The sequence below is a fragment of the Solanum pennellii genome, chromosome 4 (genome assembly GCF_001406875.1).
Source record: "Solanum pennellii chromosome 4, SPENNV200".
In the NCBI taxonomy this organism is placed as follows: Eukaryota; Viridiplantae; Streptophyta; class Magnoliopsida; order Solanales; family Solanaceae; genus Solanum; species Solanum pennellii.
Window position 1 is genome coordinate 74,316,851 of NC_028640.1, and position 12,572 is coordinate 74,329,422.

Sequence of the window (12,572 nt, forward strand, 5' to 3'; positions counted from 1 at the left end):
GTTAAAACAGCATATTAATACAATAATGTATTATCTCCGAAAGAAGGCAAAATACTCCCAAACAGTCACTTCTTACAGTACTGTTGCAGTGATATATGTATGTTTTATGTATGTATATTTTCTGTATGAAATATGTGATATATGTATGTTTTTTGTATGTATGTTTTCTGTATGAAATATGTGATTTTTTGTATGTGTTCTGTATGTATATTTTCTGTATGAAATATGTGTGATGTATGTATGTTTTATGTAAGTATATTTTCTGTATGAAATATGTGTGAACAGTGAATGAATCAGATATGTATTTTTTTTTGTTAAAACAGCATATTAATACAATAATGTATTATCTCCGAAAGAAGGCAAAATACTCCCAAAATGTCACTTCTTACAGTACCGTTGATTGTTGGTTTATGGCATGGGTTGATAACATTGAGAAACAGTGGAGACAATCACAATGTGACATGAGATGCATATCACCGGACCATGATGTTGGACAATGCATTAGAGGATATAAGCTGCTTGCTAACATTCCGTGGGATAGGGTTGATGAAGTAATCATCCCAGTCAACATCAATGACAAATTCCATTGGTTTCTTGTTGTATTCCGAATCAAAAGTAGATGTCTATATGTATATGATTCGATGATGGGAGGATCTGTTCATTCAAGGAAAGTCAAAGAAGCCGTTGATAAGCTTGCAACCATGATTCCTTTATTTCTGACGAGCACAGGGTTTTATGGCAAAAGGCTTGATTTGTATGCGAATAATCTCCCTGATTATCAACAGAAGTCTCACTCTGAACCTCTAAGTATCAAGAATGTTACACATGTTCCTCAACAAGAAGAAAGTTCAAAGTATGTATATTTCTTACATTATTTTTTATTCATTTTAAATTGAAATTGCTATATATTCATTACAATTTTTTTTTCAATTTGTTTACAGTGATTGTGGTTTATACACATCTCTATTTGCCGAATACATGAGCAATGGTGTTTTTGATATGTCACATATTGATATTGATTCAACATATCATCGTCAAAGATATGCTACATTACTTTGGCATTATGGAAAATCAAAGAATGATGAAGGCGCAATCAGTGAAAGTGAAGTTACAGGAACAGTTGCTAGCAAGAAGGGTGGACCTCGAACTCATAAAGAACAAGTTATGGACACCACCAATTATCCTACTCCAAAATTCCGTATCAGGAAGTAGAAATCTTCATGGCACAATGTACATTTATTTGAAAGACTTGTTTTTTTTTTAACTTATGAACAATTTATGTATTTTCCCAGTTTTTTTATTATGAATACTCTGATGGTTTTATATAAATTATTACTGATTATTACTAAATGTGTCTCACTTTAACATATATGAAACACTGTATGAATCATGTATGAAAATCATATGAATTATGAATGTCATATTAAAATTTGATATATAGTACATAGTAATGTTGAAATTTGTTTTGCTTGAATACTATACACTTTCAAAATACAAACAGAAACATATATTAATTATATTACTGGTATGAATACTGTATGAAAAATGTATGAATTATATCATACAATTATACATTAATAAATGTGTATCACCATCTTGCATACATTATTCATACCAGTAATATACATACAATTTGTTTCTGTTTGTATTTTTATTATGACTACTGATGGTTTTATATAAATTATTACTGATTATTACTAAATGTGTCTCACTTTAACATATATGAAACTGTATGAATCATGTAAGAAAATCATATGAATTATGAATGTCATATTAAAATTTGATATATAGTACATAGTAATGTTAAATTATTCCATAAATTTGTTTTGCATGAATACTATACACTTTCAAATACAAACAGAAACAGATATTAATTATATTACAGGTATGAATACTGTATGAAAAAATATATGAATTATGACAAATTATAAAATATATTTTTTCAAAATAAAAACAGAAACAAATTGTATGTATATTACTGGTATGAATAATGTATGAAAACTGTATGAATAATGTATGACATTTGTATGAATAGTAATATTATTCAATAAAAAAACATTTTATAACAATGTAATGCCTCAAAAACACAGATTTAACATTACGACATCATTGTTTTTGTACAGGATAATTTGAACAAGTCTTCCTATTGTGTCCAACCTGATGGCATCTACTGCATGTGCTTTTTGTCTTCTTGAATTTCACATCTGCGAATCCCTTCCACCGTTCAAGTTTGGGTCTTCCTGCTGCTCTTTTTGGACCAGGCGGCATCAATTTAGGATCTGAAATATAACTTGGTATATCCCATGTACTCTCGCACGGGATAGGCTCGACAGGAATGGCATAAGCATCTTTGAAATTCTTGAGGCTATAAAAAGCAGAACAAAAATCTGCTTCATGTAACTTCCTGTACCGGAGAACAGCAATTGCATGACCACATGGTATCTCATAATTTTGAATTCTTCCGCAACTACACATCCTTGTGTTCAAATTTACTATGTATTTCTTTGCTCCTTCAGCTACAGCATGCAGATCAACAGTTGAAGGTATCACCTGTGTAGAAAAAAAATATTTTATACATGCTGAAGATTAGTATGAATTAAAAATACAATACAGTGAAAAACATACCCTCATATTGCACGACAACGTAATACTTTTCTGTAGATAAACATCATATTTTTTTGTCAGATTAGATGTAGTCTTATCAGCCTCCTCATTATGCTTGTGAATCCACCTCTGAATTGTCACCCTCATAAACTCAAGAAGTGAAATCACCGGTAACCTCCGTGCTAATCTGTTAACATTATTCAATGACTCCGCGATGTTTGAAGTCATGGTCCATGTGCGCTTACAATTCGAGTAAGCTCTTGACCATTTGCTATAACCAATATCAAACAAGTATGGTCGTATTCGCGTATCTATCTGATCTATTCTTCCCATAATTGTCTCAAACTGTTGTTTTGTATAAGCTTTTGCCAATGAAAAGAACAACATCTTCAAATCTTCAGTATTTCTATTGAAATTCTTCAAAACATTGACTGATAAATGCCATATGCATGCATAATGTTCTGATTCAGGATATACATTTGTTGTCCCTTTCCATATGCTTTCATTTCTGTCTGACATAAAACACATATTTTGTCTAACTCCATATGCTTCTCTAAATTGCTCAAAGAACCATGTCCATGAAGCATCATTTTCAGAATCTACTATCGCATACGCCAACGGAAGTATATGACCTGCTCATTAATTTTTAAAAAAAATATCACACAAATCAAAAATATCATTCATATATTTTTTCATTATATTATATAATTAGAAAATTATATAGGCTAATATTTTACCTCCCGGATCCAATGTGCTTGCAGTTAACATTGTACCACCATATGAACATTTTAATGCAGCACCATCAACAACTACAATTGGCCTACAATATTCCCAGCCCCTAATACATGCTTCTAAAGCAACAAATGCATATAAAAATGTATCATCTTCATTCCTTTTTATTTTCAAAACAGATCCTGGATATGTTTGCTCCAAAATGTAAAAATAACCTGAAAATAACAGTCCAATTCATACATAAAAAATACATAGTTTATACATAAAAAATACACATAACTGTTACTGTATAAATTTATCATTATTTTCGAAATTACCTGAAAATAACAGCCCAATTCATACATAAAAAATACATATTTTATACATAAATAATACACGAAACTGTTACTACACAACAAAATAAACAAATGTTTAAATTTATCATTATATTCGAAATTACCAGGTAATCTTGCATAAGATTCTGCTGGATCTCCTCGCACCAACTTTACTGCTTTTTCTTTAGCTCTCCATGCCTGTATGTATGTCAACGAAACACCATGCAATTTCAACATATCATCAGCTACATCTTTTGGAGTATATACCTTAGATGGATCAATATAATTATCCATTATCAAGACAGCTACAACGTCAGTTATCCCTTGACGTCTGGCATAAACTCTTTCTCTAACACAACATGTATGCTGAGCAATATACTTCCGAACTTTGAATAAACTAGATTTATTCAAACTAGATGCCCTCATCATCCAAGAACAACTCTTAGAAATACAATTCAGGTGATAACTGTTACAAAATTTAATAAAATATACATTACAATATATATACATTGTAACAAAACAAAAAAAAATAAAAAATAAATTTAAACTTACTTAGATGCATTACAACGTGCAACCCGAAAGCTGAACTTCTCAACAAGTCCAACATGCCTCATAACCTCCTTAAGGGTTTCTTTATTATTATAAATCTGATTTTCAGCTACAAATAAATTAGAATGATCACATATTATATCATTATCTACTTCACTATTATCATTGACAACTCCGTCTAAATCCATTCCGATCAAACGGATAGAATTGTTGGAGTATAGATCTATGTTATTCTGTGATAATCTAACATCAGAATTTATTATATCATTAACTATAACTCTATGACATTCGTTATACTGCCCACAATCTTTCAAAGTGATGCATAATGGATATTTTGTAAAAAAATCCAAATTCACCCTCATCTGATCTAGATAAACCTTTACCCCAACATCATTATGAATTTTTATAGGTGAACACATTTCGCTAACTATATACTTTATCTCAACAGAATTTAGATTTTCTTCTATGTTTAGCTGAGTTACTATAGAATTAACTAAACCAGTATAAAGAGTAGAAGTATCGTATAGGATGCCCTCCATTTCAAAGTCGACGTATTTCCCTGTTTCACAACATTAAAATTACATTCAGTGCATCCCATAATAAAATTAAAAATTTATTCATACATAATTAACACAGATTTCATATACAATTTATATACAAGTAACTATTTACCACACAATTCATACACTTCGTACAAAAATAATACACACTTCATACACAATTTTATACATAATTACTACACTGTTTATACACTATTGTAATTTTAATAAACAATTAATACATTGTTTATTACACACTTAATACCATTTTATACAAAATTAATACACAAATCATACACTGTTTACCACACATTTCATACAGTTTGTACAAAAAATAATACACACTTTATATATAATTTAATAGACAATTACCCACTGTTTATACACTATTATAATTTAATACACAATTAATACATTGTTTACTACAAAATTAATACACAAATCACACAAAATTATATACAAGACACTTATATATACAATAACAAAAATTTAAATCAATACAAATTAAAATAATTTTTATACATACTGCATACTACACAACTAACTACTACATACAATCTAAAATACAATTTCATACTCAATTTATCCAATTTAATATAAAAAATAATATACAGTTAATTCAATTTCATACTCAATTGATTTTCGTATATATTGTTCATACTTTATTTATATACATTAAAATACAAAATGTATACATTATTAATAGAAAAAGTCAGATAATGTTCTAATGTTTCAAAAACAAAAAATTTGCTAAATTTATCAAAAACTTTNCATATACATTAAAATACAAAATGTATACATTATTAATACAAAAAGTCAGATAATGTTCTAATGTTTCAAAAACAAAAAATTTGCTAAATTTATCAAAAACTTTAAAATTTTAAATTTTAACCAGTAATCACATTTACCATCACTCTTCGTTTTAATTACACATGAAAATACATTTAACATTACAAAATTTTTATTAGTAGAAACACTGCATTAATGTTTCACAAAAAAAAATATATCAATTTAACATATGAAATATAAGAAAGGGAAAAAAACACGACACATTACTAAAATATAAAAAAAACTAACCTGATGAATTCCATTTGCCACCATGTTTAATTAAAATTGACACAATTTTCNAAAATTTTTATTAGTAGAAACACTGAATTAATGTTTCACAAAAAAAAAAATCAATTTAACATATGCAATATAACAAAGGGAAAAAAACACGACACATTACTAAAATATAAAAAAAAACTAACCTGATGAATTCCATTTGCCACCATGTTTAATTAAAATTGACACAATTTTCTCCATCAAATCAAATCTAAACTTTTTCAACCTTAAATTTTAATTGTTTTTTCAAAAAAAAAAACGAAACAATATGATAGAAATCGAATATATGAATATAGTCAAATTTCTGGAAAANTCTTTTTCAACCTTAAATTTTAATTGTTTTTTTTAAAAAAAAAAACGAAACAATATGATAGAAATCGAATATATGAATATAGTCAAATTTCTGGAAAAAAAAATGAAACACGTTTATGGAAAGAAAGATAACAGAATAGAATTTTTTTAGGATAAAAAATAAAAAAAAATTACCATTAAAAACGGATTGAGATAATTAAGGTGCATATCTTTAATTAATATATTTAAATTCCCTTAAAAGGTGCACATTTGGTTATCAGTTTAAAACAGTAACTACATTCACGGTAGTTATTCAATTTTTATTACTTATTTTTAATTTTTTTTTTCTTCCTAATTTAACTTAATAAATATTTAATATATTTTAATTTAAAGAAATGCTATAAGTTGATATATTATATGTTATTGANCTTCCTAATTTAACTGAATAAATATTTAATATATTTTAATTTAAAGAAATGCTATAAGTTGATATATTATATGTTATTGAATGAAAATCAAAATCTTGTGCCATAACTTGATAATATGACTACATAATATGCTATATACCTAATTTAACTTGTTGATTTAGCTAAGCATTTGAACCGGCCCATATTTGTTTGACCCGGGTTATCGGAGTTGTTTTTTCTTTATTTTTTTTTTGTTTTTTTATTTTTTCTCAACAAAAGCAAACTTCTTTCCTTTCGAGGAACACGAGTTTAGTCAAGTAGAATCAGATTGTACTACTTGTTGCTCCGATCGAAAACAAATTGATATGAGATATACAAAAGGAGGAAAACCTTCTGACTAGAATTTCGATCAATTAACCAAGTGCTTTTATGGCTTTAAGGGGACTTATTAAATGTTAAAAATAACAAAATATATATAAATGATAAATTTCAAACGTAATAATTTATTATTTCAAGTGCACTCATAAAGTTGAACTTATGCATTTGTCTCGCCTCACCTTGCCTCGTGCTGAAAGTGGAGAAAAGAGCATCGAATGAATTTTTTTTTATTTTCTATTAAATATATCTAAAAAGGAAAATTAATTATGTTTAACAAAACTATTAAACTTTAAAACAAAAATATATTCAAACTAAAAGGTAATGAGGACACTAGTAGTACTAAAGCAACCATCCAAAGTGCTTCTAATTGGACTATTTGCCTAAAAATTCAACTTAACCTAATTTCCCAACCTTCAATTCAACAAAATCCACCCCCTTCCAAGGAAATAAATAGAAAAAAAATACAAGGCCACTCGGGGTTATGTAATCTTAGAAACATTTGACTAAATAATGAGATCCCTTCGTTATTAATTAAAGATTTTAAATTTGAGTCATAATAATGAAAAACGCTTGCAGTAACAAAGTTATCTCTATATGACCTTTAGGCATAAAAACAAGTTTTGATATACGAGATCCTTTGTGCATCAGACTGTTTGTTTATTTTGACGGGCGCTACAAGTATTAATTATGCTACCTAGGAAAGTGCATATCTTTATCAACAACAAAATTCATGATGGAAACAGAAAAAAGATATGAATGAATTTAATGTAAGATACATAAAGGAAAAATAGAGAAAAAGTGTCCATTGTTTATGGGATTCAACAGTTGTAATTGGATTTTGTTGTTAGAGTGTTGGATCAACTTCCCCAACTTTGGGAGCCAACTAGGCAAGATCCAATTTTTTTTCTTGAAGAATCTTCCTTTAAGTGGAAATAAATTAATATTCAAATTATAAATATTCAAATTAATAGGGAATCTTTGGGAAAATATTTGACCTCTTTGTGAATTGTGATCTCCTAGTACCCACTATGAATTTATTCCACTATAGGCAAGTACAACTTGATGCTCCCACTTATATTTGTTTATATAGTGCTTTAATAGTGGAATCAAAATCTATTTTTTTAAGTCAATAATAATTAATTTTTGGTGTTACATGATAATCTGGATTAAATTTAGATGATTTTTCTGAGTTTAAATATTATGTGTAAATTAAAGGAAATGATTAAATTATGTGATTTAAAATAATGTAATTGTATGTAACATGGAAGACTCATCGTTACTGTTATTTGGGTGCGCATTAGGAGTAAATTTGCTCTTGTGTATAACTCACAAATCACACATATAAGATGTAAACTAGGTAAGTACGTTGCAACGAACATAGTTGAGAAGACATTAACCAGGAAATCGATCTTTAACCTACCCTATGAGCTGGATATCACATGTTACACCAACTCAACTATTTTTGCGAGTTTTTTTAAGGATTTCTGCCAAATGAGTTAGTGTTACGATAATATATTGTGAAAGGCCAAATTGTTACATTACGTTGGTGTAATATATCACAAATATGAGTTGAAATAAAATGAACAAAATGAATAAAGAAATCTTTAGGCTGAGGCACTGATATCTCGTTCTCTTTAAGGAGATACAAGTTTAATGGGCCATAATCTACACCGATCCAATAGTATCACTCTTGACTTGTCCCGTCCAGGATATAACAGTCCAACAACGTCGTACAACTCAAGCAACTCCGGATTTGTTGAAGAGTTCAAAGCTCCACATAAGAATACCTTCCTTCAACATATAATTACTCACTTCTGTATAGTGAATATAGTTGAAGACTTAGAATATTTTCTTTTTCTCAACTCTCTTTTTCACTACACTAACTCAATATACTCAATATAATACTTCTCATCTTTTCTTCCACTCTTTCTCATATCTATCTCTCTTTTTTTTTCTTCTTCTTACCTACACAAATGAAGGCTGCACTGTTTATATGTGATAAATTCTTCATTGCAATGAATATGAAGATAAATACATAGTAAATTTGTCAAATGAATGGCTCAAATGTTACATATATAACTTACAAAACATATATAGATAGAATAATGAGTGAAATTAAATGAAGAGTTGATGGTTAATAACACAAGTAACTAAAAATCGATGACCACTTTCTTCCATAATCAATGAGAGTAAAAAGAGACAAATATAACGTCCATCAACAAAAGTAAAACGATATATAATATAACATATAATATATTTTTATTAATATTAAAATATCGCATCAACACATTATAAAGAGAAATAACACATTTAAAATGACTCTTTGACTCATGGGGTGCATGAACCAAAAGTTGACTATATGAGCATGCACATGGAAATTTATACTACAAAGTATGGTGGACATACTATTTATGCAGGCAAAAATTTCATATATTGGAGTTGTACCAGAAATGTCTATATCAATAATAGTTAGTGGGTGATTTTTTTGTATAAGTAAACTCCACTCTAACGTACCGTCTAAAACTTACTTAAAATTCGAATCTTGATATACAAATAGTCTATAATATTTACTATTTACATTCGAATACATATATTACATATATAATACTTTTGTTAACTATTTTTTAACGATTGGAAAGACGACTATTTAATTAATTATTCGATAGTGCCAAATGCCTAAATATTGTTCACTCCCACAACTTTGGCATTATTGAAAGTTTCTTTAAAATAAGCAAATATGTTCTCAATTATTGAACATAGTTACTAATTATAGAAAACTTGTTTAAAATGATCAACATATATGCACAACATTGTTTCTCTTTAATAAGAGTGTGTATTTGGGTGGGGGTGGGGGTTATTATTGGGTCAAGTTGAACGGTGTGCATGCATAGAATCAAATAACATCAAATAAGGTAGCTTGCACATGTAAAATTAGTATGTTGTTCGATATTTTTTCGTCGTCTTTAATAAAAAGAAAAATTTCATTTTCTGAGGATATTATTTTAGATTGTATATAAGTAATAATTCTTTATATACATGCCCTCAATTTGCCAAGAAAAGCGAGTAATTGAGTTAAATATGATATGTATGTTCATATTGACTTATTTTGATCAATTGAATTAAACTAACATATTTAAGGGTTCTTTTTGCTGGAAAGGAAAAATAGGGACGAAATTACGATATAGTAATCGAATAGAATAAAGTGAGAGTTCATATAACCAAACTAACTAATAAGCCGGTAAGATTCCTTATTTTTTAAGGGTAATTTGTGCAATTTCAACATTAAATGTGGACTCAAAACCCATTAATTATTTGCCCCCTTCTATTCATAAGTTGTCTTTTTAATACTTTCCAAAAGCTCTTTTGGCTCTTAAACTATAGCATCTTGCCTCTATATATACCTCAAGTATCACCTTCAAGAATATTCATACATACCACCAACCCAAGTACAAAGAAATAATTATCACTACTCTTTGGTTTTCCCTTTTGGAAATTAATGGCTCAACCAAAAATTATGTACACTTGTGCTTTTTTCCTAGCATTAATCTTCTTCTCTTATGGGATTTTGTTGAGTGAGGGAAGGGTACTTCTTAAAAAAGAAAAAAACAACACAATATTTAGCCATCATGAAGAAAATAGCCATACAAAAGTAGTGAAGAATAACTACTTCAACAATATTGATCATAACAATATGCATGGCAATATTAATATTTCAGAAGAAGGAGGTCCTGGCCATAGCCCTGGTGTTGGTCATGGAGGTGGACCCCCATGATGGAATGCAGGGTCCAACGTAGCAGCTTTGATCCAAACCTTATATACGTATCATGATATTCACAAATATTAAGTTCCAAATTCCATAAAGTTCAAATTCATATCTATCCCTCGTGAACCCCGGGCCGTGAATTGATTGATTAGGACTATTATTGTACTTTAAATTTATAGGACAAGAAAGTTGGATATAGTAGTAGTATATATTTATTCGAAGTTTACTAGCTAGTCTGAGTCGTATAGGGTCCTAAAGGGAGAAACACTTTCTATTAAGATATGTTTTTCTGTTTCAGTACTACACACTCATTGATAATAGTACTAGTATTATTCCCTTTTCGTGACCTAGTTTAACATGTTGATATATAAAATAGGTCACATATATATTTCTATTGTGCTTTAGATCTGTCATTATGTAAACAGTGTAATATAAAGTTTGTATTGTACATTATTGGTTTGTGAAGTGTAATTTGTTACATATATTTAAGTTTTGTTTTAATTATCTAAACTTAAATGAATATATAAAGCAAATGGGATGATTTAGAAGATTAATAACGATTTTGCAAATTAATTTGAAATCTTAGTTTGGAAAGACAACGTCTAATTAAATTTTATATCTAAAATTTTGAATATGTTAATTTTAGAACTCTAAATTGGAAATTGCCATACCACACTCTTAAAAGGAAAAAAAAAATCATAGAATATTTTTGTTAGTTATCTTGTTAAGCATTGTTTACATAAGATTTGTTTTTTTGAAGGAAAAGAAAAAACCTGTTAATATTGATTCTTTTTAACTATTTTTCTATATTTACATAATCTTAAATGATCACTTGGAAACAAAAACCTGAAAACTAGTTCTTTTTGAAGTGTTAACACTATTAAAGTGGAGAAGGATATACTTTATTTATTAGTAAAATATTATTTTATATTTATTTGTAATTACAACTTCATTTTTATAATACTCAAATTTTAATTGTGTATCTATCTAAATAATATTGGAAAACGATAACAATTAATGTTGCACAAGACATGGCCTAAAATTCAATGATCAGTTTATTACATCTATTGTTATAGTACACGGTAACTTTATAATATACGCCTGAATAAATCGAATATTACGATTATAATTTTTTTTTAATTAAGTTTTTATTTTAGTACCTATGCAATTATATTAAATATGCTTTTGAATAATTAAAAATATAAAACCTAGTACTCTTGAATAATCAATAGCACACAAAACTTTACTTGTCATACGTCTATCACTGAAAAACCCATCAAAATAAATACGTTGTACGTAAAAAAATCTTACTTTCACTAAAATCAATACAATAACTGTATGTCTGTAACTGTAAAAAAAAAAAAAAACTATAAGGTGCAAAAAGACAAATAAATAAAAAAAAGGTACTCTAAAAACTGTAGCCGACCAAATTTATACGAATTAAGTAAAATTTAATTTAATTCGTATATATCCAAAAACATTCTTCAAAATGAACGGTTGATATTAATAGAGCACCGTTTAATCCAACGGCTGATACTTGATACAGGGCTTCACTGAATCCGTCATCCTCCTCATAAATCTTCTTTTTGCAATCAGATTCACCTATACTTACAACCATATCTATCTCTATATATTTTTTTCCTTTTAATAAATTATTATTTATATATTTATATTTATTTATTTATAGTAAGTATAAATTAAAGTTTTTTTTTGTGCGAGAGTTTACTCTAGGGTTTGAGGTAAAGATGCAGAGCAACAATGGTACTGAATCTCAAGACAATAAGCAGCCGCCACCGCCGTCGTCACAGGCAGCGACGTCTCCGAAGGCGCAACAAGGAGTGAGTGCTGCAGCGGTTGTACCCGTGCCGGCGGCGGCGCCAGCAGGGGCGCA

At 28.5% G+C, this 12,572-nt stretch overlaps 2 protein-coding genes and 1 pseudogene across 2 annotated transcripts in view; 2 read left to right on the plus strand and 1 right to left on the minus strand.

Annotated features, from left to right (window-relative positions):
* LOC107017408 overlaps nucleotides 1-1,357 on the plus strand; it is a 5,293-nt pseudogene extending 3,936 nt beyond the window's left edge.
* Nucleotides 1,358-2,106: 749 nt separating this feature from the next.
* On the minus strand, nucleotides 2,107-4,828 carry LOC107017052. Its single transcript, XM_015217334.2, has 5 exons — nucleotides 4,203-4,828; nucleotides 3,776-4,116; nucleotides 3,342-3,551; nucleotides 2,626-3,236; nucleotides 2,107-2,550 (listed from the first exon to the last, which is right to left on the minus strand). Exons 1-5 carry the CDS (start codon nucleotides 4,736-4,738, stop codon nucleotides 2,107-2,109), a joined length of 2,142 nt encoding a protein of 713 aa, XP_015072820.2. The 5' UTR covers nucleotides 4,739-4,828.
* A 7,495-nt stretch (nucleotides 4,829-12,323) lies between these two features.
* LOC107017930 (polyadenylate-binding protein RBP47-like) overlaps nucleotides 12,324-12,572 on the plus strand; it is a 5,790-nt gene continuing 5,541 nt past the window's right edge. The window contains exon 1 of the mRNA XM_015218225.2: nucleotides 12,324-12,571. Within this exon, the coding sequence (XP_015073711.1) occupies nucleotides 12,427-12,571 (145 nt within the window). The 5' untranslated portion in view covers nucleotides 12,324-12,426. The remainder of the gene's footprint in view (nucleotide 12,572) is intronic.